This window comes from Nyctereutes procyonoides, unplaced genomic scaffold (assembly GCF_905146905.1).
Source record: "Nyctereutes procyonoides isolate TBG_1078 unplaced genomic scaffold, NYPRO_anot_genome, whole genome shotgun sequence".
Lineage (NCBI taxonomy): Eukaryota > Metazoa > Chordata > Mammalia > Carnivora > Canidae > Nyctereutes > Nyctereutes procyonoides.
In genome coordinates, this window is record NW_026575147.1 from 8,454,912 (window position 1) to 8,481,084 (window position 26,173).

Here is a 26,173-nt window from a genome sequence, read left to right on the forward strand (position 1 = left end):
GTGAGATTGTGGCATCTCAGGGGGGGCTTCCAGACCCTCTGGCAGGGTGGAACATAGCACCTTTCTGAGAACAACTGGCCAGGGGATTCCTGGCCAGCTTGAGTCTGATGGGAGGTAGACAAGGGTCGCCAACTCTCCTACCTAGGTCAGTTCAATCTTGGAGACTTCAGAGTCAGCCCATACGTGTGCCAAGTTTCGGGCCTATCCATCTCAGTCCTCCAAAACCCTCTGCTGAGGCAGGAAGCCAAGCTGATAGGAGTAAAGGCATCTATCACTGGAGATGGTACAGAAAATACCAAGTTAGCATAGAGAAACCCATCCCTTCTCTTCTATCTAGAGCTTGTCACATCTGAGCTAAAGGCAACAAAGAAACTCCATCCAATGCAGTAATTCCAAAAGCATATGCCTCTAATGGCAGGGGGCGGCGGGGGGGGGAGGGTGGCGAGGAGGGCAGAAGGAGGAGTGGAGATTTTTTAATTCCCTCCAACTACCACCACACCCACCTGCAGAATTTCTGAATCATCCTCCAGGTAAGAATGGCTTCTGTATTAATAGCTAAAAAGTTTCAGTAACTATTTACTAAGCACCTCCTATGTTCCGGCACCATGTGTAGATTCCTCAGGATACTGGGAAACACACAGTTAAAGAACATTTGCTCCCCAGAGGGTCATCACTCTGGACTTGTCTGGGCATGAGAATTTATTTACTCACAAGACAGTCCTTCAGGGAGTGTCCAAACCAGCCTAACTTCACCCTCAGAGTGGGATGGTACTGAGGAAGTAACCCTTTGGCCCAGATGCTCAGCCAGGCAAATGAGGTTGGGTATCACTGTCATGGGCAGTGATAAGCTCTAGTGGAAGCAGATGGTGAACAAAGCAGCGGTTAGCCTCACACGTGGACAGAGTGCAGGCGATCTCAACAGAGCAGCGTTTGGAAGTCTGGCCAAGCAGATTTCCACAGCTAAGAATCTGCAACTGAGCTCTAGAGTTTGGGAGAATTCTCCAGTCTTGGGGCTGGGCAACAAGAAGGACTAGGAAGAGAGGCAGGGATCTTAGGAGGTTACCAGCAGAGGAACCCAGGAACAGAGGCCAAAGGAAAAACAAATGGAGTTTGGCCTTGGATCTTGGGAGTTGGGTCTGTATCATGATCTTGCCTTGGATCAGATGGGGGAAGAGAAGGGGAATGAATGGCGTAAAGTCATGGGAGAATATGGATTGGATGGAGCGCTGTGAGCCTGCCCCAGAGGGCATCTGTGGGCTCAGCTGAGGAGAACTGGGAGCTGGAAATAAGGGTTAAGTTCCTGAGCAGCAAAGGAATCTGTCCTCTGTCTCATGAGGGTGCACAGCCAGGGCCACCACTGGCCCACATGGGGCCGTTATATGAACGGAACATGGCACCCCCATCAGGCACACCAATCGCAGATTCACCAGAAACACTCAGACGACACCTTGGTACAACAAGAAAGACTCTGCTTCCTTCTGCAGGCGCAGCCCACATCAAGACCCACAACACGTGAATAGAGCACGAGCTGAATTGCAGTGCTCAATTATTCCCATGGTCAGCATCTGTATGCAGTCCACAAACAGCACATCTGTAGCTAGAGGCTCCAGGAGCTGCTCAGGGAGAGGGCATGTGAACCCTCCCGTTCTCCCATGGCTGTGGGCAAGCCTGGACCTCCCAACAAGAAACAGCCACGGTAGGTGGGCTTACCACCATGGTGGCAGGAAGGAGTGTTGAAATGAACTAGACTTTTGTGCCTTTGAAAACTAGCCCCACGCCTCAGCTACCACCCTACTACAAAACCTTTAATCGACGTCTTGTTCACACATGTTGGAACGTCAAGAATCTATGCTAGTGACACCGTCTTCCCATCCAGCAGCCAACGAGCCATAGCTGGAGAGAGACTGACAGGCTGGGTAGCCTCAGCCACCAGCTTCTGGCTTGAATCCTGACTTGCAGGTTATAGCAATTACCAGGAACAACTAACATTTGTAGAGCACACTGCAATTTATCAAGCGCTTTCACACACAGCATCTCATTTGCTCCCTATGAGGCAGGAATGACGGGCAAGCCTCTCACAAATGAAAAGACAGACTCCAGGAAGTCTGACATGGCCAGGTGGTGTAGCAGGGTGGTTGGGAGCATCCTCTCTGGAGTCTCACTGCCTGGGTTCCATCCCAGTCCTGCCATTTTCTGGCTGTGTGACACAGAGCAACTTGCTTCATCCTTCTGTGCCTGTTTCTCCAAGTGTGAGATGGGGATATTACTAGCTGCTTCATGTACCAGGTGGTCTGGGGGCAATTAAAATGCTTAGGACAGTACCTGGCATGGGACAAATGATCCTAGCATAGAGGGTCTGCTTTCTTTGCCAACTCTGGAAAATAAGATCCACCAAAATCTCCCATTTGAGCCCATTTGAGGCACAATTCAAATTGGGTCGGATTATAGTGTCATGTGGGAAATTTAACTGCCCGTAAGTTTGTTGAGCAAGATTTAGTCCCCATGTAGCTGGACACTGTGCTCAGGGAAGGTGGCCACAGTATGGGTGACAGGATGAGTGAAGCAAGTGGAGTAGGTCTGGGCTGGGCTGGGCAGCGTATGTCCCCACCCCACCCCACCCCCACCCCGAGAAGGACAATCTGGCCAAAAGGGCTCAAGGGGGAATACAGGCTCAGTGTAGCCCCTTCCTGCTTGAGACCACCCTTGAGGTCTATAGGTGGTAAAATGCCTGCCATGAAAGCAGTGGGTGTTCTGCCTAAAGCACATCAGAGGGAAGGTACCATAAGTAATTAATTACTCAATTACCATGTAACATGAAAAATACTGTGCTATGTAAACAAGATAAACCAAGACACACTTCTGGAATGTGCAGTGAAAAGTGCTAAGGAAGTACCACATATATATAAGATACTCTGTACTCACTGTGATTTTTTAGTAATATTCAACTCAAGGGAAAGTTTGACACTACACGAAAACTCCTTATTAAAGGAAGGAACCTCAAAGTCATCTCCCCCAATTTCTCATATCAGGATGGGAAAACTGGAGAGAAACATGCCTAAGATTCCAGAGCTAGCACCCAGTCTCCCAACACCAACACAGTGCTCCCCACATGCTCACTAAGCCCACCCTTCCATCTGTGATTCGCAATTCCTGCTTTCCAGGGCCTGTGACTTCCCTCCCTGGTGTGCATCCCCGTACTTGTCACCCAAGCATGGTCAGTGGGAGCACTTCTGCATGTGCGGGTTAGCACTGGAGACTCGAGAAGATTCTGACACATAACTTAGATTTGTAGGGTTCCTTGTATGTTATCTAGGGGCCTCAGTGTGTCCCTATGCTTTTTCTGAATGAGGCACAACGCATGGAAGAAAGGACCCTGCCTAGGGTCAGGCGGATTCATACAAACACCACATGTGAGCCAGGTGACTTTGTGTGGGGCATTTGGCATATTTCCTCCCTTGGGTATGCATCAGTACTCACTACCACTTAGTATAGGTATAATCATTACAAGATTTCCGCACCACCGGCTGAAGACATGTTGCTGAATGACTGCAAACACTGAGAATCTTGAGAAATGGCACAAGGTCCCTGAACCCACCAAGGGGAGAGTCACAAACACAGAGACACACATGGACACGCACGCGCACACACGCACTACTGAGTGGCTGCGGGCAGAGGGCTACTGAGGAAGTGGCCCTCAGGAACCCACCTCTGGCGGCTACAAGCCAGACTTCAGATCACCCAGGTCATCCCGGCACCAGGGACCAGCAGTGCCTTGCCTGAGGCTGGTGGCCCCTGTCCTCATCTGGTCACTGGCACTGAGACACCTTCTCCCTGACTTCTGAATCCATTTGGAATTCCCAGTGCATGCCAAGACCAGACTGCTTTAGCCGTGAATTAGAGAGAGTGATCTCAGTAAGACTGAGGCAATAGGATTAGAGCTGAACAGTGCTTGGACTCACACCTGTGTCAATGAAGTTACACAAGCAACTAGTGCCTAAACTTGAGGGGATCTACATTCAGGGTAGCAAGGATTTTCCAGAGAGGAACAGCCAGAGACTGAAGAAGAGAAATATTTGAGAGTCTATATAAGCAGTGATATGATAGAACAGGTACAAGAAATCAGGGACTTAGAAACTCCATCATTCGGATCCTAATTAACTTAAGAAAACCGCCTAAGTTTCTTGGCTATTGTCCTCTCCAGGTGTAAGGAGGTAAACTATCTGGTGGTCAACAGCCAATAAATGTTTTCAATATGCCAGGAGCTGTGTGAGGCAGGGAATCAACACTGCCCACCTACAAAGGCATGTGTGTGGACACACAGGTGGTGTCCACCTCCAGGGAGAGAAAACCATGAGAAAGAAACCGGGAAGGAGGTGATTTTTCCTAAGAGGTAGCAGGAGTAGTAAAAGAGATGGGTCACAGAGGTCAAGGGGAGAGACAGAGAGTGAGCAGCTGGTCTGCATGTCACATGTTGCCAAGAGGTCAAAGTGGATTAGGACTAAGAAAAGGCCCTGGGATTGAGCGGTGAGAAGGTCACTAGGGACGCCGAGGACAGCTCACCGCCCTGTAGAGTGAAGCACAGACGGGAGAGGAAGAGGTGGAGGCAGTAGGGACAGGCTCTTGTGTCCAGGAAATTTGCAAAAGGAAAGACAGAAAGAGTGATGGGTTCGGCCTGGTTTGTAGTCTGTGGGGAGTGAGGAGGGCACAGCGGGGGAGGTGCGCTGCCCGCAGGCGGAGGGACCCGGGACGAACCAAGCCTGGCTGTCGGACTCATGTTCCAACGTTCCACAGTGGAGACGGCCAGGCAGTGGGGATGGGGAAACGGCTTAAGTCTGAGCTGCAGCTTTCCCCTGGAGCCACAGCTGAGGTGCAGGTGCGCCGTGTTAGGAAGCTGAGAGGTGGGTTTCCGTCGTCCGGAGGCAGCCCCGTTGCGCTCCTGGCCCAGCGGCAGCATCCTGACGCACATCCCTGTCCACTCACCACCACCACCCCCACAACACACGCAAGCACACACATTTACTCACTCTGTCACCAGAGACAGTCCCTTCTCTGGGTCTCATTTTCCTGCCCAAGGCTCCTGACAGCCGGGGCTACCCTGGGGCCGGCGGGAGAGGGGAGCTAGACCGTGCAGATGGCAGCGAGTGGGGGGTGGAGGGTGCCAACTCCGCCTTGGCCATGCAAGGTCAAGGCGCAGGGGTTTCACATTCAAAGGCCAGCTTCCCTTCAGGGGCTGGGTTCTCCCCAACTGATGACAATTCCCATTCTCCTGCTCTCCAGTAATGCTTGATTCCTTTCCAAAGATGAACTCAAAGAAGCTTGTATCCAAAAGAAAGATTTAAAAAAAATAGTGAATGGGATGGGAGAGGTCTTGGGCTGCCGGCATGTATGTAATGCCGCCTGCTCCTGGGTGCTTACATAATCTACAGTGAGTCACAACTGCCAGCAGAGCTGAAACATGATTAAGTCCTTACAATCCCTCTGCCTGGAGCAAGGCAAGGCGTGCTCCTTAACCCACCTGCTGCCACAGCCTGGCTCTGGAGATGGCCGCCCCTGGGGAGGCAGCAACTCAAGACAGTTGAGGTCAGGGCACTAGGAGAGTTCCCCTGATTCGCAAAATTTCTCTCTCAGACCACCACAAAGTCCTTTTGTTCTACCATACAAACACCTCTTGGAGAGATAGCACATGGAATCTCAGCATTTTAAAGCTGAGAGGAACTTTAGACTTGTCCAGTCAAATTTTCTGCCTTAACAGATGAGGACATGGAGGCCCAGTGTTCAGTGTCTGGTGAGAGATTAGCAATCACTCAAAGTCACATCATGAGCTAGTAGCAGAGTGGGGACTTAAACTCGGATTTCCTGACAGCAAGCCCATAATGTGGTAGGCATGATGTTCTATTAAGAATATTGTCCCCATTGGGGAACCCGAGTGGCTCAGTCCATTGGCGTCCAGCTCTTGGTGTCCAGCTCTTGGTTTCCAGCTCATATCACGATCTCAGTGTTGTGGCATAAGGCTCCACGCTCAGCCAGGAGTCTGCTTGGGATTCTCTCTCTCTCCCTCTCCCTCTGCCCCTCCCCCTCATTCACATGAACTTGCTCTCTCTCTTCCTCTCTCTCCCTCTGAAATAAATAAATCTTTATTTTTTACAAAAGAATATTGTCCTCTATGCCCATCAATAGATGAGTGGGTAAAGAAGATGTGATATATATATATATATATATATATATATATATATATATACACACACACACAAAGGAATATTACTCAGCCACAAAAAGAATGAAATCTTGCCATTTGCAACAATGTGAATGGATCTAGAGAATATAATAATAAACAAAATAAGCCAGTCAGAGAAAGACAAATACCATATGATTTCACTCATATATGGAATTTAAGAAACAAAAGAAAACAAGGGGAAAAAAAGAGACAAACCCCAAAACAAACTGTTTACTAGACAAACTAAACAGATGGTTACCAGAGGGGAGGTGGGAGGAGAGATGGGTGACATAGGTGAAGAAGATTAAGAGTATCATGACGAGCACTGAGTAATACATAGAATTGCTGAATCACTCTATTGTCTACCCAAAACAAATATAATGCTGCATGTTAACTACACTGGAATTAAATTTTAATTAAAAGGAAGAATATTTTCTCCCTATATTTCAGCAGGGGCCAAATGATTCCCCACTTCACTGTGGCCTGCATGTACCTGCTCTCCTCAGTCCTAGCAAGAATGATCCCAAAGCATTTTCCCCTAAGTTCCCAAGTTCTACTTCTCATAAATTCTCATAGCTGGAGTTCTTAAGGAAATAGTATCTGGATGCTGGTGGGATCTCCAGGTGTGGAGCCTGGTTGACTGGATGTGGTTTTATTCAGATACTTCCCAGCTCAGTGACTTTAGGCATGTTATCTAACCTATTTGAATCTCAGTTGCCTCATCTGTAAAATGGGATAAAAACAAAAGGATTGTTGTGAAATCTCTGAAATAATTTATGAAAAGTGCTTAGCACAGTGCCTGGCATAGAGTAAGTACTCACCAAAAGGTAGCCACTGTTTAAATGGCAGAAGCTCCACCGCCTCCACAAAGAATGGCTCTTGCTGGGAGTACCCAAGGAATGCTGCCTGTAGGTTGACCCCCAGATACTCACAATCCTCATGATAATCTCTGTCTGGAGACTTTCTGGGAACACCTGATGTCCGAGTGTGAGAACATCTGAAGTGCCACATCCTACCTGGTATTGTCTCTGGCAGTGGCAGCAAGGGACTGCCCAAAGGAGAGCATATTGTCTTATTGGCTTCCTGCACAAAAGGTTAAAATGCTATCCCCCTGCCCCAAACATCTGTCCTGGTCTCACTTAATAAGCAATCAGTTCTGTCACCCAGGAGTTACTTAATAAACTATTGCCAGAAAATCTTTTCTTTTTTATAATTGTTTCATTTGAGCATATTTAAAGTATGTATTCTTCAATCACTTCTTGGCCTTTGGGCTAAGATCGAATGTAGAGTGTGTATTCTAGAGGCATATTAACAGGTGAGAGGTGTCTGAAGGGGTAGTAGGCTGAGCGGAAGGTGAGATGATGAGGTGGATTGAAGACAAGGATGATATAAAAGCCTGCATGCTGAATGGGGAGGCCTCCTCACCCCTTCCCCTGCTTAGTTCCAAGAATGCTGGCAGCCAGGTTCATATCCTGCAGGAAGGAGAATATGGCACCCGGAACAGGCAATTGAATAATATATGGAAAAAGACCTACAGATTCTACAGATAATGACATTTGGAAGTGCCTCATTGCAAAGTTCCGTCGTTGCCTGGTCACCTGTGGCAGTTGGCTTCAACTCTATCAAATTCAACACCTTTAAAAAAAAAAAAAAAGCTTTATTGAGGTATGATTGACATACAATAAACTGCTCACATTTAGGGTGTACATTTAGAGAGACATATATATCCACTCATAAAACCATCACCATAATCGAGATAATGAACATAACCATCCCCTCAAAAATTTCCTCATGCCCCTTGGTAATCCCACCACCCCGCCACTCCCTTTTTCACCTCCCATTTCCAGGCAATCATTGATCTTCTTTCTGTTGCTATAGGTTAGTTTGCATTTTTGAGAATTGTCTTAAAATAGAATCATATGCATATACTCTTTTTTTGCCTGACTTCCTTCATGGAGCATAATTATTTTGAGATTTGATCATGCTGTGGGTGCCAACACCTTCTTTTTAAAATAAATATTTTAAAATATCCCCTTTACAATCAGAAATGAAATTCATAGTTAAAATATTCAATCTACACATTTTTTAAAAGCATGATAATGCCCTTATAAAGAAGAAATAGAAGGAAAGTAATTTATGATACAACTGTGTTTCACTGTGAAGGCACATGGGTATCACACCCTGAAAGACATAATAGTTGGATGTTTTCATCTTTTTTACAGTGAATAAACTTGAATTTAGGATAAGTTACATAATATGCAACTGAATTTTGCTGGCACTCTTTCACTATATTTTGTTTTTTTTACATATTTGCCATCTTGAAATAAGGTCTACATTAGTATATTTGAATCCCCATGAGTAAGACAACTACTTATAGACTAATAGCATATTTGATCAGGAGCAGGCTGTTGTCAATGATATGTCTTTTTTTTTAAGATTTTATTTATTTATTCATGAGAGACACACAGAGAGAGGCAGAGAGAGAAGCAGGCTCTCCACAGGGAGGCCGATGCAGAACTTGATCCCTGGACCCAGGATCACACCCTGAGCCAATGGCAGATGCTCAACCGCTGAGCCACCGAGGTGTCCCAATGATATGTCCTTCTAAATGGTGAACAGCTCTTGGTTAGTTATTAAGCAAAACAAAGTCCAAAGTCCCCTTAATTTACGTGGTCATTGCATTCTTAGAAATGCAAATCTATAGAAATCTCAGGGTATATTAAATCCATGCAAAAACAATTTATTGGTATTTATATATTCTAGCTCAAATCATTAAAAACAGTTTTTTTACCTGCATAACTGTCCAGGAGAACATCAAAAGTAAACCAGAACACAGATAGTGTTGCCAGATTTTTTTAAAAAGCAATATTTGAGACATACTGATACAAAAAATACATTTTTGTTTACCTGAAATTTCATTTTAACTGCATGTCCTATATTTTATCTGTCAACCCTTGACACGTGGCAGTCTTTATTGTATGGGACTGTCCTGCAAGCCAACTAGCATACCTGGCCCCACATACTAGATACTAGTAGACCTTTAAAAAAAAAAAACTTGATTCCTTCTACTCTTGCAATACTTCTGACACCAAATGTGTCAAATTCTCTCACTTTGCAGGTGTCTATCAACTAGGGTTTCCTACAAGTTAATTTTGATACTAACTACCTTGAGTTAACACAGACCCCACAGGTTAAGGGCTCAATCTCACAAGACTGCCCCCACTTCAGACAGCAATCGCAAGTCCCAGGCTATCATCTGCACTTCTGACCAATCAGCTATAAATTGAGCTTCCCACAACCCCCTCCTCAGGTTTGATAATTTGCTATAATAGCTCAAAAAACTCAAAGAATCATTTGTTTACATTTACCAGTATATTATAAGAGATATAACAAAGAATTTATCAAACAATTCAAGAAAGAATTTTAGTATAAAGACTTAAGTTTCTAGATTAAAACTTCCCATGAAATGCCAGCAAGAAGAGTACAATCCACATCATGATAACATTTCAAAACATCAGGGAAAAAATAGAGGCTACTAAGAAGAAAAAAGAAAAGATTACATCAAAATAACCAGCAATAAAAATGGCCACTTCTCAGCTGTAATACAGGAAGCTAGAAAATTTCATGAAGCAATGCTTTCAAAATTCTACAGAAAAAAAAATGATTTTGAGGCTACAATTCTATACCCAGATGAGTTAACTACCAAGAGTGAGGATAAAAAAAAATTCAGGCTTGAAAAGTCTCAAAAGATTTTCCTCCCATGCTTTTTTTTCTCAGGAAGCTATTTGAGAATGTGATCCATGAAAATGAGGGAGTTAATACAAAAAAAAAAGAGAGAGAGAGAGAGACAGACAGGATTCAGGATATGGGATCAAACACAAGTGAGAGTCAAACGGGATTTCCAAGATAATGACAGAAGTTCCAGGGCCACAGCTGCGCTCCCAAGCCATAGAGCAACAAGTCAACTTGGAGCAGGACACGGAGGCAAGAAAGTTAACTGAAGCTACCTGGGCAGTTATCTGATACATTTAGCTATGTGAACAAGCATGTGAAAAAACCATCATTTGGAACCGAGACATTTAAGCTGGGGGGGGCGGCAATTAATAACCCTAATAATATCAAAAAGTTTACAAGAAAAGAAGCATAATTACAATACAGTCCTTCCTTGGCTTTGCAACAAACAGTATTTGCATAGTTATCAACCTAAATACTGAAGACAGATTCAATCAAAAATTACAACATTGGCAGAGAGAGGACCAGAGATGGAGGGTGAAAGACAGCAAGAAGATTTATTTAAACTATGAGAAAGCTCATGGGCACATGGGTGGCTCAGTGATTGAGTATCTGCCTTTGGCTCAAGTCTCGATCCCAGGGTCCCGGGATTGAGTCCTGCATCAGGCTCCCTGTGGGGAGCCTTCTGCCTGTGTCTCTCCTTCTGCCTGTGTCTCTGCCTGTCTCTCTCTCATGAATAACTAAATAAAATCTTAAAAAAATAAAAACTGAGAGAGCCAATAGGTAATACCATCAAAGACTCACGACTCAAGCCAACAATATATGTATATCATGTAGAAAAAAAGAGATAAATAATAAAGGGGGGAGAAAGAACTAAAAGTAGCTTGAGTAAATGGGGCAGGAGACAGCTGTTTTTCCTCATGAGCCTTCTGGCATTGCTTAATGTTTGAAGCTATGTGTGCTTCTCAGAGAAAAGTGAAAAGTGATTTCTGGAAATTAATATGGGCTGTGGTAGAAGTGGTCTGGAAACTTTCAAGGGCAGGAAGACCCACTGCATCCTGTCTAATTTAACCATCGGGCTCCTCCTCTCTGCCCTATGAGGAGGCAAAGTAGACTAGCCGCTCTGAAAAGGGGAACCACTGACTCTAGATTATAAAAGGACTGCAGAGCAGGAGGTTTGGGAAGGACCCTGCTGTGCACACCTGCCATGGCCATAATCTCTCTCTCTCTCTCTGCCTGGTTCTGTCAAGTCACCAGGAACAGGAAGCTGCTTTCTCTATTACATAGAGCAACAAAAGGGGAATGAGTGGTTTTGATAATGAGAACTGATAACTGTCTCTCACAGAGAGAGCCTGGGCCTCCCCAAAGCTTTAAATTACAACTTTAACAGCACTGATCAGAGTTCCCGAAGTTGCAACTGGGACATGGAGAAGCTACGGAAGATGCAGGGTGTTTTTCTCAGATGCAAAGAAAGACCTGGAGTCAGATTAAGCAAAGATTCCCAGCTATTGAAGCAGATGGGTGGGAAAAGAACTAAGAGATGTGTCTGTCTCTTTAAATCTTGCTCTAAATTGCAGGTTGCCTTGTATGTATGGTGAAGATTAGAAATTGTTTAATTGCTGTTTGTTTTTAATGGAGATTTTTATTTTCGTAGGAAAAAAACAAATGGGTGGGGTGAGGTGCTATCGTTTGTGACTCAGTTAGCCATACTTAGGAAAAACCTGTCTGCTTGGATCACAAGCCCACAATTCACATAGGTGTCAGCTTTGTCTAGCCTACAGCACCAGGAGGAGAAATCACCCAACAGCCTCCCCAGCCTGAACCCCGAGATGTGATGAGAAACAGCACGTCCCTTTTTTGAGGCTATATTTTCAATACTATTACAAGCCAGATAGGATTATTTGTATCTGAGTTCATCACAAATTCTGGGTGAGATGTTGACATGACTTGGCCCTGCAGACCAGAGTGTACTAGTCCCAGGCTGTGTTTCAGTAACTATCCCATTAAGAAACTTTGGTTGTTCTATAAGAACAGTTGAAGATCTGCAAAGTCGAGATTAAGATATCTATTTCTGAAGAGGTTTTTTTTTTTTACCAAACTGGTTTTTCATTACATATTTTATTAACTAGACCCTCCAAATGGATTTGATTTGCCTAAAAAAGACAAAAAGATGGACATAGGACAAAACATAATGTGCAAGTGTATCCTCTGTAGAAAGAGCAACTGTAAACTCTCAGTGGCATCTTACAGGATTCTCCACATCCCAGCATGCCAGAAACCACTGTCTCAAAACACAGAGGTCTCAGCAACCCAGAGAATCTGGGGCAAAACCTCCCCTCAAGACTCTTGAAGTTTGGAGTTCTCCTGGACTCTGGCTACAGGGTGCTGCCCAGTAATCAAGAAATAGTCACTAGCAAGCAGGGCGCTGTGGATGCTCTCTGGGGAGCTCGTGGTGGAGGAGGATGTCACCCACCAGCTGTCCATACCAGCAGTGCATGCAGCAGATGATAGTGGAATTCTCGAGGAAGTGTACGTGTGGGAAGGAAAGCTCCTGCCCCACTCGTTGTTTTCTGCCTTCCAACTTCCGTTAGTAACAACATGCTAGCAACATAACTTCCCCACTCCTCTGGAGACTAGATACTATTCAATTACTGCTGATGCCAGATGCCATTTGTGGAATGGTTATCATGCAGCAGGCACACATTTTATTTCATTCAAACTCTGTAACAACTTCTTGAGAAGATGGGTACCATTTTCTAGAAGAAGAAACACGGGCTTTAAAAGGTTAGGTAATATGCTAAAGACCATGAAAGAGCCAATAGTCAAACTTACGCAACCTGAGCAGACATTCTATTTCTTTTTTTTTTTTAAAGATTTTATTTATTGAAGGAGGAAGGGCAAGATGGCGGAAGAGTAGGGTCCCCAAATCACCTGTCCCCACCAAATTACCTAGATAACCTTCAAATGATCCTGAAAATCTACGAATTCGGCCTGAGGTTTAAAGAGAGAAGAGCTGGAACGCTACAGTGAGAAGAGTTCGCGCTTCTATCAAGGTAGGAAGACGGGGAAGAAGAAATAAAGAAACAAAAGGCCTCCGACGGGGAGGGGCCCTGCGAGGAGCCGGGCTGAGGCCAGGGCGAGTGTCCCCAGGACAGGAGAGCCCCGTCCCGGAGGAGCAGGAGCTGCACCAACCTTCCCGGGCGGGCGGAAAGGGGCTCGCAGGGAGTTGGAGCAGGACCCAGGAGGGCGGGGACGCCCTCGGGCTCCCGGGGACACTAACAGACACCTGCGCCCCCGGAGAGTGCGCCGAGCTCCCTAAGGGCTGCAGCGCGCACGGCGGGGCCGGAGCAGCTCGGAGGGGCTCGGGAGCGGCTCCAGGGAGGGAGCTGCGGGGCGGGAGCGCGAATCCACCAGCGCAGGCCCCGGAACACAGGGCGCAGGGACACAGCCCAGGATCCGGCCTCCCCCGGGACAGGCAGAGGCCGGGAGGGCCCAGGACAGCGAGGACGCTCCTGCCCCGAGCTGGGCAGATCAGCGGCCCCGCCCCGGAGCCTCCAGGCCCTGCAGACCAAGAGCTCTGGAGTTACTGCGGGGGCTGACTCCAGGGCTCCAGAGCTGGCCCCGCCACTGGGGTTGTTCCTCCAGGGGCCTCACGGGGTAAACAACCCCCACTGAGCCCTGCAGCAGGCAGGGACAGAGCAGCTCCCCCAAGTGCTAACACCTGAAAATCAGCACAGCAGGCCCCTCCCCCAGAAGACCAGCTGGACGGACCAGTTCCAGGGGAAGTCAAGGGACTTAAAGTCTACAGATTCAGAAGATACTCCCCCGTGTTCCAATACAACTTGTTTTTGGCCACTCTGCACTGAGCAAAATGACTAGAAGGAAAACCTCACCTCAAAAGAAAGAATCAGAAACAGCCCTCTCGGGATCCCTGGGTGGCGCAGTGGTTTGGCGCCGGTCTTTGGCCCGGGGCGCGATCCTGGAGACTCGGGATCGAATCCCACGTCGGGCTCCTGGTGCATGGAGCCTGCTTCTCCCTCTGCCTGTGTCTCTGCCTCTCTCTCTCTCTCTCTCTCTCTCTCTCTCTCTCTGTGACTGTCATAAATAAATAAATAAATAAATAAATAAATAAATAAATAAATAAATAAATAAATAGAAAAAGAAACAGCCCTCTCTCCCACAGAGTTACAAAATCTGGATTACAATTCAATCTCAGAAAGCCAATTCAGAAGCACTATTATACAGCTACTGGTGGCTCTAGAAAAGCATTAAGGACTCACGAGACTTCATGACTGCAGAATTTAGATCCAATCAGGCAGAAATTAAAAATCAATTGAATGAGATGCAATCCAAACTAGAGGTCCTAACGACGAGGGTTAACGAGGTGGAAGAACGAGTGAGTGACATAGAAGACAAGTTAATGGCAAAGAGGGAAACTGAGGAAAAAAGAGACAGACAATTAAGGGACCATGAAGACAGATTAAGGGAAATAAATGACATCCTAAGGAAGAAAAACCTACGTTTAATTGGGGTTCCCGAGGGCGCCTAAAGGGACAGAGGGCCAGAATATGTATTTGAACAAATCCTAGCTGAAAACTTTCCCAATCTGGGAAGGGAAACAGGCATTCAGATCCAGGAAATAGAGAGATCCCCCCCTAAAATCAATAAAAACCGTTCAACACCTCGACATCTAATAGTGAAGCTTGCAAATTCCAAAGATAAAGAAAAGATCCTTAAAGCAGCAAGAGACAAGAAGTCCCTGACTTTCATGGGGAGGAATATTAGGGTAACAGCAGACCTCTCCACAGAGACCTGGCAGGCCAGAAAGGGCTGGCAGGATATATTCAGGGTCCTAAATGAGAAGAACATGCAACCAAGAATACTTTATCCAGCAAGGCTCTCATTCAAAATGGAAGGAGAGATAAAGAGCTTCCAAGACAGGCAGGAACTGAAAGAATATGTGACCTCCAAACCAGCTCTGCAAGAAATTTTAAGGGGGACTCTTAAAACTCCCCTTTAAGAAGAAGTTCAGTGGAACAATCCACAAAAACAAGGACTAAATAGATATCATGATGACACTAAACTCATATCTGTCAATAGTAACTCTGAACGTGAATGGGCTTAATGACCCCATCAAAAGGCGCAGCGTTTCAGACTGGATAAAAAAGCAGGACCCATCTATTTGCTGTCTACAAGAGACTCATTTTAGACAGAAGGACACCTACAACCTGAAAATAAAAGGTTGGAGAACCATTTACCATTCAAATGGTTCTCAAAATATACCCTAAAAACTATAGAACACTTCTGAAAGAAATTGAGGAAGACACAAAGAGATGGAAAAATATTCCATGCTCATGGATTGGCAGAATTAATATTGTGAAAATGTCAATGTTACCCAGGGCAATTTACACGTATAATGCAATCCCTATCAAAATACCATGGACTTTCTTCAGAGACTTAGAACAAATTATTTTAAGATTTGTGTGGAATCAGAAAAGACCCCGAACAGCCAGGGGAATTTAAAAAAAAAAAACCATATCTGGGGGCATCACAATGCCAGATTTCAGGTTGTACTACAAAGCTGTGGTCATCAAGACAGTGTGGTACTGGCACAAAAACAGACACATAGATCAATGGAACAGAATAGAGAACCCAGAAGTGGACCCTGAACTTTATGGTCAACTAATATTCGATAAAGGAGGAAAGACGATCCACTGGAAGAAAGACAGTCTCTTCAATAAACGGTGCTGGGAAAATTGGACATCCACATGCAGAAGAATGAGACTAGACCACTCTCTTGCACCATACACAAAGATAAACTCAAAATGGATGAAAGATATAAATGTGAGACAGTAACTTCTTGCAAGATACATCCACGAAAGCAAAAGAAACAAAAGCAAAAATGAACTATTGGGACTTCATCAAGATAAGAAGCTTTTGCACAGCAAAGGATACAGTCAACAAAACTCAAAGACAACCTACAGAATGGGAGAAGATATGTGCAAATAACATATCAGATAAAGGGCTAGTTTCCAAAATCTATAAAGAACTTATTAAACTCAACAGCAAAGAAACAAACAATCCAATCATGAAATGGGCAAAAGACATGAAGAGAAATCTCACAGAGGAAGACATAGACATGGCCAACATGCACATGAGAAAATCCTCTGCATCACTTGCCATCAGGGAAATACAAATCCAAATCACAATGAGATACCACCTCACACCAGTGAGAATGGGGAAAATTAACAAGGCAGGAAACAACAAATGTTGGAGAGGATGTGGAGAAAAGGGAACCCTCTTACACTGTTGGTGGGAATGTGAACTGGTGCAGCCACTCTGGAAAACTGTGTGGAGGTTCCTCAAAGAATTAAAAATAGACCTGCCCTACGACCCAGCAATTGCACTGTTAGGGATTTACCCCAAAGATTCAGATGCAACGAAACGTCGGGACACCTGCACCCCGATGTTTCTAGCAGCCATGTCCACAATAGCCAAACTGTGGAGGGAGCCTCGGTGTCCATCGAAGGATGAATGGATAAAGAAGATGTGGTTTATGTATACAATGGAATATTACTCAGCCATTAGAAATGACAAATACCCACCATTTGCTTCGACATGGATGGAACTGGAGGGTATTATGCTGAGTGAAGTAAGTCAATCAGAGAAGGACAAACAGTGTATGTTCTCATTCATTTGGGGAGTATGAATAATAGTGAAAGGGAATATAAGGGAAGGGAGAAGAAATGTGTGGGAAATATCAGAAAGGGAGACAGAACATAGAGACTTCTAACTCTGGGAAATGAACTAGGGGTGGTGGAGGGGGAGGAGGGCGGGGGGTGGGGGTGAATGGGTGACGGGCACTGAGGCGGACACTTGACGGTATGAGCACTGGGTGTTATTCTGTATGTTGGTAAATTGAACACCAATAAAAATTAATTTATAAAAAAATAAAAAATAAAAAATAAATAAGTAAATAAGTAAATAAATAAAAATAAAATCTTTTCTAAAAAAAAGATTTTATTTATTTATTCATGAGAGACACACAGAGAGAGGCAGCGACACAAGCAGAGAGAAAAACAGGGTCCATGCAGCGAGACCGATGTGGGACTTGATCCCAGGACCCCGGGATCACGCCCTGGGCCGAAGGCAGGCTATCAACCACTGAGCCACCCAGGCTTCCCAATTTCTTTTTTTTTAAGATTTTATTAATTTATTTGAGAGAGAGAGAGAGAGAGAGAGAAGCAGACTCCCTGCTGAGCAGGGAGCCTGACAGGGAGCTTTATCCCAGGACTCTGGGATCATGACCTGAGCCAAAGGCAGATCTTAACCAGCTGAGCCACCCAGGCACTCCGACCTTCTGTTTCTATTCATTTTTGTAGAAATAAACACTAATTAGGTTTCTGTTGCTTTCAACCAAAAGAGTGTTATCCAATAGAGAAGATCAGTGTGATGGTGTTGAGCATTCATGGGCAAAATAATGAAACCACCAAGCCACAAGCACTGAGTCTCGGAAGCTTCTGGAGCCGGAGATTCACACATTTCCAGTGCTTTATCTCTTATTTCTGTTTCTCCACATGTATTGATTTCTTGCGTTGAGTGAATGGTGGTTATGTTGCACAGGGCAATTACTTCTGAGATTACAAGTGATATTTTAAAATTTATTTCAATATCTTGTCTTTTTTAAAAAGTTTTTCTGCAATGAATATTTATTTCTTATGTAATTTTTAAGAGGTGTGAAGAAAACAAATGAAATCAAAACAAACTTCTGACTGCTAATTTTCACTGTCACTTAGCTGCCCACGATTCCAGAAAATAGAGCACACAGATTTCTGAGTGCTAGAAGGGTGGACTAAATGTGGCTGGGTAATATGGGTAATATGTTGAAATGTCCATCTTTTTTTCTCTGTCTCATTTTCTCTTTCTCTTTTCCTTTCAACCCAATTTAAGGATTGCCCTGCTCTATCTCAGGCGAGGTATGTGGCAGCACAGAAAACAATAATGGCATACAACACACTTTCCTTCCTCCACACTTTCCACGCTTTAGTTCCAAAAGCATAAGCACTGGGCCACTGGGTGCTTCAGTGGTTGAGCATCTGCCTTTGGCTCAGGTTATGATCCTGGGGTCCTGGGATCAAGTCCCGCATTGAGCTCCCCACATGGAGCCTGCTTCTCCCTTGGCCTATATCTCTGCCTTTCTCTGTGTGTGTCTCTCATGAATAAATAAATAAAATCTTTTAAAAAAAAAAAAAGCATAAGCACCAAAGAGAGAAGAGCGCTTGTGGATAAAAGCAGAATATGTGGAATAAGTATAAACAGAAAAGAATTTCCTCAATACTAGGAAAAGATGCCCCAGGGAGCCAAGAAGGAGGCAGATAGTCTCTGAGCATTGGCACCAAAAATTAAGCTTTTTTTTTTTTTTTTTTTTTTTGGCTAGCATTAAATAATTGTCCAGAAAATTTTTCAGCGGCAAAAGGCAGGCGCTCCGGGGGGGATGGCTGCCAAAACTTTTGCTTCCCGCCTCGGAGGCTCCGGGCGCTCTCTGGGCGTCTTCGTGGCCGGAGCTGCGGTGGGCGCGGCGGCAGGCGGGTTCGCGGCCGTGCAGTTGCTCGAGAGGCAGAGCGCCGAGGCGGCGCCGGCACTGAGGGAGCCCGACGATTTTACTTGCTCCGTCTGATACTTCGCATCTAGCAAGAGAACTACTGGGGTTCTGCAGAAAAGTCTCTCTTGGAACAATTTGGAGCCCCTTTAACTGGAACAGAGACTAGGCATTACACTAATCATGCCTTGTCTTATGATCAGTCAAAGCGGGTGCCCAGATGGGTTCTTGAACATATATCCAAAAGCAAGATAATGGGTGATGCCAACAGAAAACATTGTAAGTTCAAGCCTGATCCCAACATCCCACCAACCTTCAGTGCCTTCAATGAAGACTATATTGGGAGCGGGTGGTCACGAGGACACATGGCTCCAGCAGGAAATAACAAATTTTCATCTAAAGCCATGGCTGAAACTTTTTACCTTTCTAATATTGTGCCTCAGAATTTTGATGATAATGCTGGATATTGGAACAGAATAGAAATGTACTGTCGAGAACTGACAGAGAGGTTTGAAGATCTCTGGATAGTATCTGGACCATTGACCTTACCTCAGACTGGAAGTGATGGAAAGAAAACAGTTAGTTACCAGCTGAGGTCATCCATGTGCTTTCTCTGCTGTGCCTGTTGCAAGAAGAGATTGATTCCAGACAAGTGAAACATACCTGAAGATTCTGGCCCGAACATTTTAATTGACCTGCCAAGAAAGTGATTGGTGAGGACAATGTGGCAGTCCCCTCGCACCTTTATAAAGTGATCCTGGCTCGCAGAAGCCCGACGTCTGCTGAACCGCTGGCAATAGGGGCCTTTGTGGTGCCCAATGAAGCCATTGGCTTCCAACCCCAGTTAAATGAATTCCAAGTGAGCCTTCAGGATCTGGAAAAGTTGTCAGGACTGGTGTTTTTTCCTCATTTGGATAGAACTAGTGGTATCAGGAATATCTGCTCCGTGGACACCTGTAAGCTCCTGGATTTCCAGGAGTTCACTCTGTACCTGAGCACAAGGAAGATTGAGGGAGCCCGATCAGTACTCAGGCTGGAAAAGATCATGGAACATTTGAAGAATGCAGGGACTGAACCGGATGATTCCTTCATGAGCCGCTATAAGAAGAAGCTAGAAGAACTCCAAGCTAAGGAGCAGGCAGGAATCCTGGAGAGAAACTCATCTTAGTTTTTTTTTTTTTCTCAGAAGATATGTGACAGCATCTGTAATGAAGCAGGTGTGTCCTCTTCAGGCTAGTGCATTTTAGTAGCTTTGCTTGCTTAAAAGAAATGATTAACTCCTAAATTTAAGACTAAATTTCGCCCCAAAAAGATGAAAGATCTAAAAGTTTTGTCAGTTTTTTATTTGATGCAAGAATGGATTATTAAGGGAACCATAGGACCTGCGGATTGGGTGCTGATCTTGTGTCGGGTTCACACAGGACTCTGGACACAAGATGACCTGGTCTTTGTGTCTGTCTGGATGTTAGCGCGGGAAAGCATTTTATTTTCATGCCTCTGAATCATGCACGGTCTTTGATGTATCTGCTCATCTTTCCTGGAGGCCAGTGTCGAATGTTTTCTTTCTCTAGGACCTGAGTTGGTCTTTAAGGTGGCATTTGGATACCCTCTGTGTACTGTCCTGTTACATATTTGTTTCTTGCTCCTTCTCTCATAGAGCTGCTGGTCCTCCATTTGTGTCCTATAGAAGCCTTCAGCTACACTTTCTGCACACGTAGCGTGTTCACTATACCAAGCTCATTGCTTTACAGCGATTCTCCGACATAAATACCACTGCCCTCATTTTACGTGTAAAGAAATTAAGCCTTGGGGAGCTTACATATTTTGTCCAGGGTTCACCTTTCCAAAGAAGTAACCCCAGAAGGCATGTGGGGCTGAGAAGAAAGACAACATGAAATAGATTGAAATAATCCTGACACAGAGGCTTTTGACTCAGAACTGTATTCACATGGGAATCGGTGATCCTGGACCCGTTTGCTAAGAGGGGTCTGGTTTCTTGTCTGCCATCGAGCGAAAGGGTCCTGAATGTCCTCTGACTTGAGCCCTCAGCTCTTTGGGAAGAAACAATCACAGGTGTTTGAAAGTTAGAGGGCATTGCTTTGTGGGGTTTATCAGAGCCCCTACTTGCCTCCAGGAATGCAGTTCTTTTAGTGACCAGATGGTGCCAAGTTGATATATTCTTTGCTTTTTAAGGTGAGCAATTTGTTCCAAAGATTAAGGGACCTAAAAGTCTGTGCCCACAGATCCAGGAGCTCATGATTTGCTTCCCTGGGTAGTACGGGGCAGGCAGTGCTTTGAGCCAAATACTCAAAGACAATTCTCACTATTTTTAGGGGAAGCAGTGACTTTTTTTCTGAGCCATGTCTCTGCATTTGGGTTTACATGGAATCCTTTCCCGGCCTACCATAAGTATAGACAGTGAAATACCTTAAAATAGGGCCCAGGAGCTTGTCTAAATGTACCCTAGCTCTGCTGTCTTTTCAAGTGGTATTACAAGAACAGTTTTTATGGTGTTTTGTGTGTTTGTAACAAATGCCAAGGCTTTAATATAAAGGTAAGATGATAATGAAAAAAAAAGAAAATTTTTCAGCAACTTTCTAGTAATTCATACCCTGAAGAATGTGAAAGTATACATGGAAAGCACACACATTAAAGCAATATCTTCATATCAACACATTTAACAGGCATTCCCACCAAAAGTTTTGAAGTGAGGAAAAAGCCGTTGAATCAAGGGTCTGGAATTATTTCTACTTTAAATTTACAGCTAGAGACAGAAATTAAGGGATCAAATTCTTGCTCAGCAGGGAGTCTACTTCTCCCTCACTATCTGCCCCTCCTCCCACTTGTGCTCACCCATGATCTCTGTGTCTCTCTCTTTTTTCTCCCTCTCCTCAAATAAATAAAATCTTTTTTAAAAACCCATTAAAATAAATAAATAAAATTGTAATACTCACCCATGCACTCCCAACCACTCCTACTCTGCTTTCTTTCTCCACACCCCCCCACAATACTATGCAATTTATTATATACATTGTTTATTATCTCTCTGCACTAGAAGGTAAGCTTTATGGAGGCAGCAAAATTGTCAGACAAGTCCAAAAAACTTAGAACAGTGCTTGGCACACAATAGTCACTCAATAAAACTTTGTTGACTAATCGAATGCATGACTGAACACTGAGAAAGAAGCAGCAGATGAGAAGGTGTAAGGCCTTTCTTCCTCCAGCTCTACATTATCACTGTAGTGGATAACTACATTATCACTGTAGTTCCCCTGCTGACAGAGCCTCGTAAGGAGCCAACAAAGTAGAAAGGCTGTTTGCAGAGCAGCAACCCCAGCATCAGTAGAGCAGAGTGTGGAAGGGTGGATTTGAAGCTGAGACACAATAGTGTAATTAATGACACACACACATGCATGCATTTATCATGCCTTAATCTCTATAATATAGTTACATTTCAATTTTTGGTTAAATCTGTATTTATTGGCTTTTGTTTTGTTTTGTTTTGTTTTTGTTTATTGTTTATGTTATCATTGGTATACAATATTGTTCACAGCTAAGTCGTATAATGTGCCATGATGACAGTTCCTTTCTGGTACAGCTTTCTGTTTTTCCTAGATTAGATAATTGCCTTATCTTTCTATGTCTCAATTTCCTCCCCCAAATTCTCACATAGAATTATAAGCCTCCTCTTAATACAGCCAAGCACATTGAGAGTTCTTGGTCAATTCTTTTCTTGACTACATCCTTCCTTGCTGCCCTTTGTCCATGTTTTCATCATTAGTCTCTTTATTCCTGTGGTTAACTCTCCCCATATTCTGTCACGGCCTGTCAATGTAATTTTCACATGGTCAATGCATGAGATGATCTATCAGTTCTTTAATTTTCTTTGCTCCTGAAGCCCTCTACCTTCTGCTCTTGTCTGGTTGCTTCTTCCTGAGGCCTGCTGCCTTGTGTTTTCCATGATCCTGGGTGTCCTCTCTCTTGTGTCAAATCCCTTATTTCCTCAATCCCAGGCTCCCTCTTCCTTGTTTTAATTGTTTAGGAGACTCATATTCTTTACTATCTTCCTGAGAAAGTATACGTGGGACACAAGCATTTTGCCTCTCTGAATTGGCCTACTCTGAGACTCAGTGGATGGTTTATCTGGATAAGGAAATCTAAGTCAAAAACTATTTTCCATAGAATATTGAAGGTATTTGTCCATCATTTTTTTAATGGATGAAACATTTTAATCTGATGGTAGCACATAGTACTATACAGGGAGCACTCCCAGCTCCAAGAAGTCCCCTCCAGGTTATAAGGAAGTTTTCAAAAATAACTGGATTTGCAAGAGCCTGGCCCCCTGCTCATGGGAGGGAGAGGGAGTGGAACAGGCAAAGCACTAAGGTCTGCTGTCTCGTCATTCATCACTCTTAGATCCAGTTCTGAGCACAGTTCTTGTATCCACCAGCACTTCAGGCTGGAACCACAAGCCAATCTCCCCCGCACCCTCCACAGAATCACTGCTGTGGATAATGTTCCTGCCAAGTTAGATGCAGAAGTCCCCACGGATGGTCCCATGCTTAGAGTCTGCAGGGTTGGTCTCCCCGGGCATCACTCGGCCTGCCTTCCCCACATTCAGGCCCTCCAAGATCATGGCAACCACAGGCCCTGACTGCATGTACTTCACCAGGCCAGCAAAGAATGGACAGTCCTTCAGGTCAATATAGTGCTCCTTGAGAAGGTCTTCAGAAGCCTGAATTAATTTTATAACAATGAGACAGAATCCCTTTTGCTCAAAATGCTCGATGATCTCCCCCGTGAGGTTGGGTTGGACCCCATTAGGCTTGATGGCAATGAAGGTGCAATCACTGTTGGCCATGGTCCCCTCCAGCTGCTCTGGCCACAACTCCTTCTGGCACCCACCCCACTCCCCGTCCATCATCTTCTAATTTCCAACTTGCTATTGAAAAGTCTTATGCTCTTCCATCTCCCAGTCTTTTACATAAAACCTATTTTTCTTTTTTGCACTTCTATCTGGGCTACAAGACCTTCTTTATTTCTTGTGCTTTTCATTTTTTTGGCGGGGGGGTCTCTGGTGATCATGACTATTTATTCACATGTGAAAGCAAGAGACCAAAGGCTGACTGACTACATGGGTGGGGCTTGTTGGAAACCAGCCACTTTGTTGATTAATCCTCTCTGTCTGTATCTCCTCTTAGACTGGTCAGTTTCTCCAGAAAGAAGTGACCCAGTTTTTTGCTTCAGGTATTTCTGATGACAGTGTACTGGGGGTGGGGGGAGCCTATTCGGTATGTGGTCTCTTACTTAACTCCATTCTTTTCAGTAGGTGCCCTGCTCTGAGTCCTCAACTCCAAAGCCTCTGCAGCTCAGCCTCTGCAGAGAACACATTTGATCCAGCCTCTGCCAGAGGACAATGACTGGCTCTATGGGGTAGGGGAAGTGATAGGAAATCTAAGGTTTTTATTTAGTCCGTCTGTTTGGAGTCACATCCTGAACTGTATGACCCTGGGCAAATCACGTAGAGGCCTCAGTTTCCTCCTCTGAACCCTGAGGCCCTTTGAGACACATCTGGTCTCTGGGGTGCTCCCAGCCCTGGCGTTTTGTGATCTATGAACCTTCACAAGGTGCAGCTCTCTGCCTAGTGACTAATGACGGAAGATACTAGAGGTCAAGGAGGGGAGGTAACAGAGGAATGGAATGGTAGAGAGACTCCAGAGAAAAGGTGGAACTTGGGAACTAGAGCAGGCTGGAGAAGCAGGGACAGGGAGGGTCTCCTCAAGTGGTCCAGCTCACTTTTTGGGGTCCAAAAAGAACAGAGGGTTCTAAAGGATGATGACGTTAAAGGGTAAACTGGGTCAGATTGTGGGGAGTATGAGTCTATTCTCTAAATTGGTGCATCTCATGATAAAAATCATCTGGGGAGCTTAAAAAAATGTCAGACCTTATAAATCAGAATGTCAGAGGATAGAGTTCAGGAATTCCTTCAAACTTGCTGCATGATTCCAACAAACTGGAAAGCTTTGGGACCATTCCCATAGGCAATGAACCATGGATGATTTGTAATCAGGAATCATGATAAAAGTGGGAATTTTAGAAATATGAATCTGATGGCAACATGCAAGGTCGACCAAAGTTGAGGGACAGGAGACAAGGGTTCATGTGAAGCTATTTCACTACCTCTGGTAGAGGATCATGAGGGCCTACAAGATGGAAATGGTGAAGAAGAGACAAAGAAGGGACTGTGCCAACCCATCTGTTATGGTTTGAATTGTGCCCCCAACCCCAATTTCATATGTTGAAGCCCTAACCCCTGGTGCCTGAAAATGTGACCTTATTTGGAAATAGGGTCATTGCAGATACAATTAGTTAAGTTAGGACGAGATCATTAAGGTAGGTCCTAATCTAATATGATTAGTGTCCTTATAAAAAGAGGAAATTTGGGCACTGGCATGGACATACATAAGGAAGAAAAAGACAGCCACCTACAATCCCAGGAGAGAGGCCTAGATCAGACCTTTCCTTCACAGTCCTCAAAAGAAACCAACCCTGATGACACCTTGACCTTGGACTTCTAACATCCAGAACTGTGAGACAATAAATTTCTATTATGAAACCCACCCAATTTGTGGTACTTTATTATGACAGTCCTAACAAATTAAGACATCATCTTTTTAGAAACACTTTCCTGGCTTTGAGTTACTTTCTCATGAGGAATGATTTCCCAAAGCCCTTAAAGGGCTGAAAGCTGTGGTTGCAGAGCAAGGTATGTTTCTAACACCTTAGGATGCTCTTCTACCTAAGGAGGGAGGGCAGGTGACTTTTCTGTGTCATTGCTCAGTTTGTTCCCAGAACCCACCTGAGAAATCAAAGAACCAAATATATTAACTGGAAATTGCGGATAGAAATGCCCATTCTCCTCACTTGAGGAAGTAATCAATGCCAAGAATCTCAGACTGTGAGTAAAACCACAGAAGAGAAGGGAGACTCATCTCTGGAATCATGAACATCCCGCTAGTGGTTCATCCAAAGAGAACAGAACCGCAAAAGATAGAGCAAACTACAAACAAGGTAAACCCTGAATCTGTCATTTTATGAGTTGGCCTTTGCCGAAATAACTATCCCCCTTGGCTAAACGAAGAATATCCAAGAACTCTACATATCAAGGTCAATGGCATGTTGATTGATGTAACCCCATGGGACCAGGGACAAGCAAGTCTACCTCTTGGCCACCAGCCATTCAGTGCTGCCTTTGCAAACATCCTTGGCCCCCTTGGCCATTTTACCTGCCAACACTTCCAACACCAACCCTCACTCTAGGTCACCTACCATCTGCTCACCCCAGGGCTGCCAAGTTTCGCTAGAGAAAGTATCACAACTATACCACAAGGCCTGCTAAGTATTTCTACTCCCCAACTTCTTATGGGCCCTCCCTGCTCCCATGGTTATCCATCTAGAATTGGCTTACTGTTGTTTCTTTCCAGCCATTGCAAAGCATTTTCAAGTATCAACAAGTTTCCAATTTCATCCCCATGTCTCTCACTTTCATCTGAGGATGTCATTTTCATTTTCCTCTTCAGTAAAAAGTCTACCTCAACCATTTCTCTCCACCTTAGAATTTCTCTCTG

The 26,173-nt window shown here is 44.6% G+C and overlaps 1 protein-coding gene and 1 pseudogene across 1 annotated transcript; one reads left to right on the plus strand and one right to left on the minus strand.

The window, feature by feature from the left end:
• The first annotated feature begins 18,440 nt into the window (after window positions 1-18,440).
• Window positions 18,441-19,713, plus strand: LOC129501212 (nuclease EXOG, mitochondrial-like). Its single transcript, XM_055312165.1, has 3 exons — window positions 18,441-18,602; window positions 18,653-19,133; window positions 19,250-19,713. The coding sequence occupies exons 1-3, from the start codon at window positions 18,441-18,443 to the stop codon at window positions 19,711-19,713; spliced, it is 1,107 nt and encodes a 368-aa protein (XP_055168140.1).
• A 3,244-nt stretch (window positions 19,714-22,957) lies between these two features.
• On the minus strand, window positions 22,958-23,406 carry LOC129501532 (nucleoside diphosphate kinase A-like; annotated as a pseudogene).
• Between the last annotated feature and the right edge of the window lie 2,767 nt (window positions 23,407-26,173).

Coding starts and splice junctions, on each gene's coding strand:
- LOC129501212 (XM_055312165.1), top strand. CDS start 18,441: ATGGCTGCCAAAACTTTTGCTTCCCGCCTCGGAGGCTCCGGGCGCTCT. Junction 18,603..18,652: donor CGGCACTGAGGGAGCCCGAC/GATTTTACTTGC, acceptor GAGAACTACTGG/GGTTCTGCAGAAAAGTCTCT. Junction 19,134..19,249: donor AAAGAAAACAGTTAGTTACC/AGCTGAGGTCAT, acceptor GACCTGCCAAGA/AAGTGATTGGTGAGGACAAT.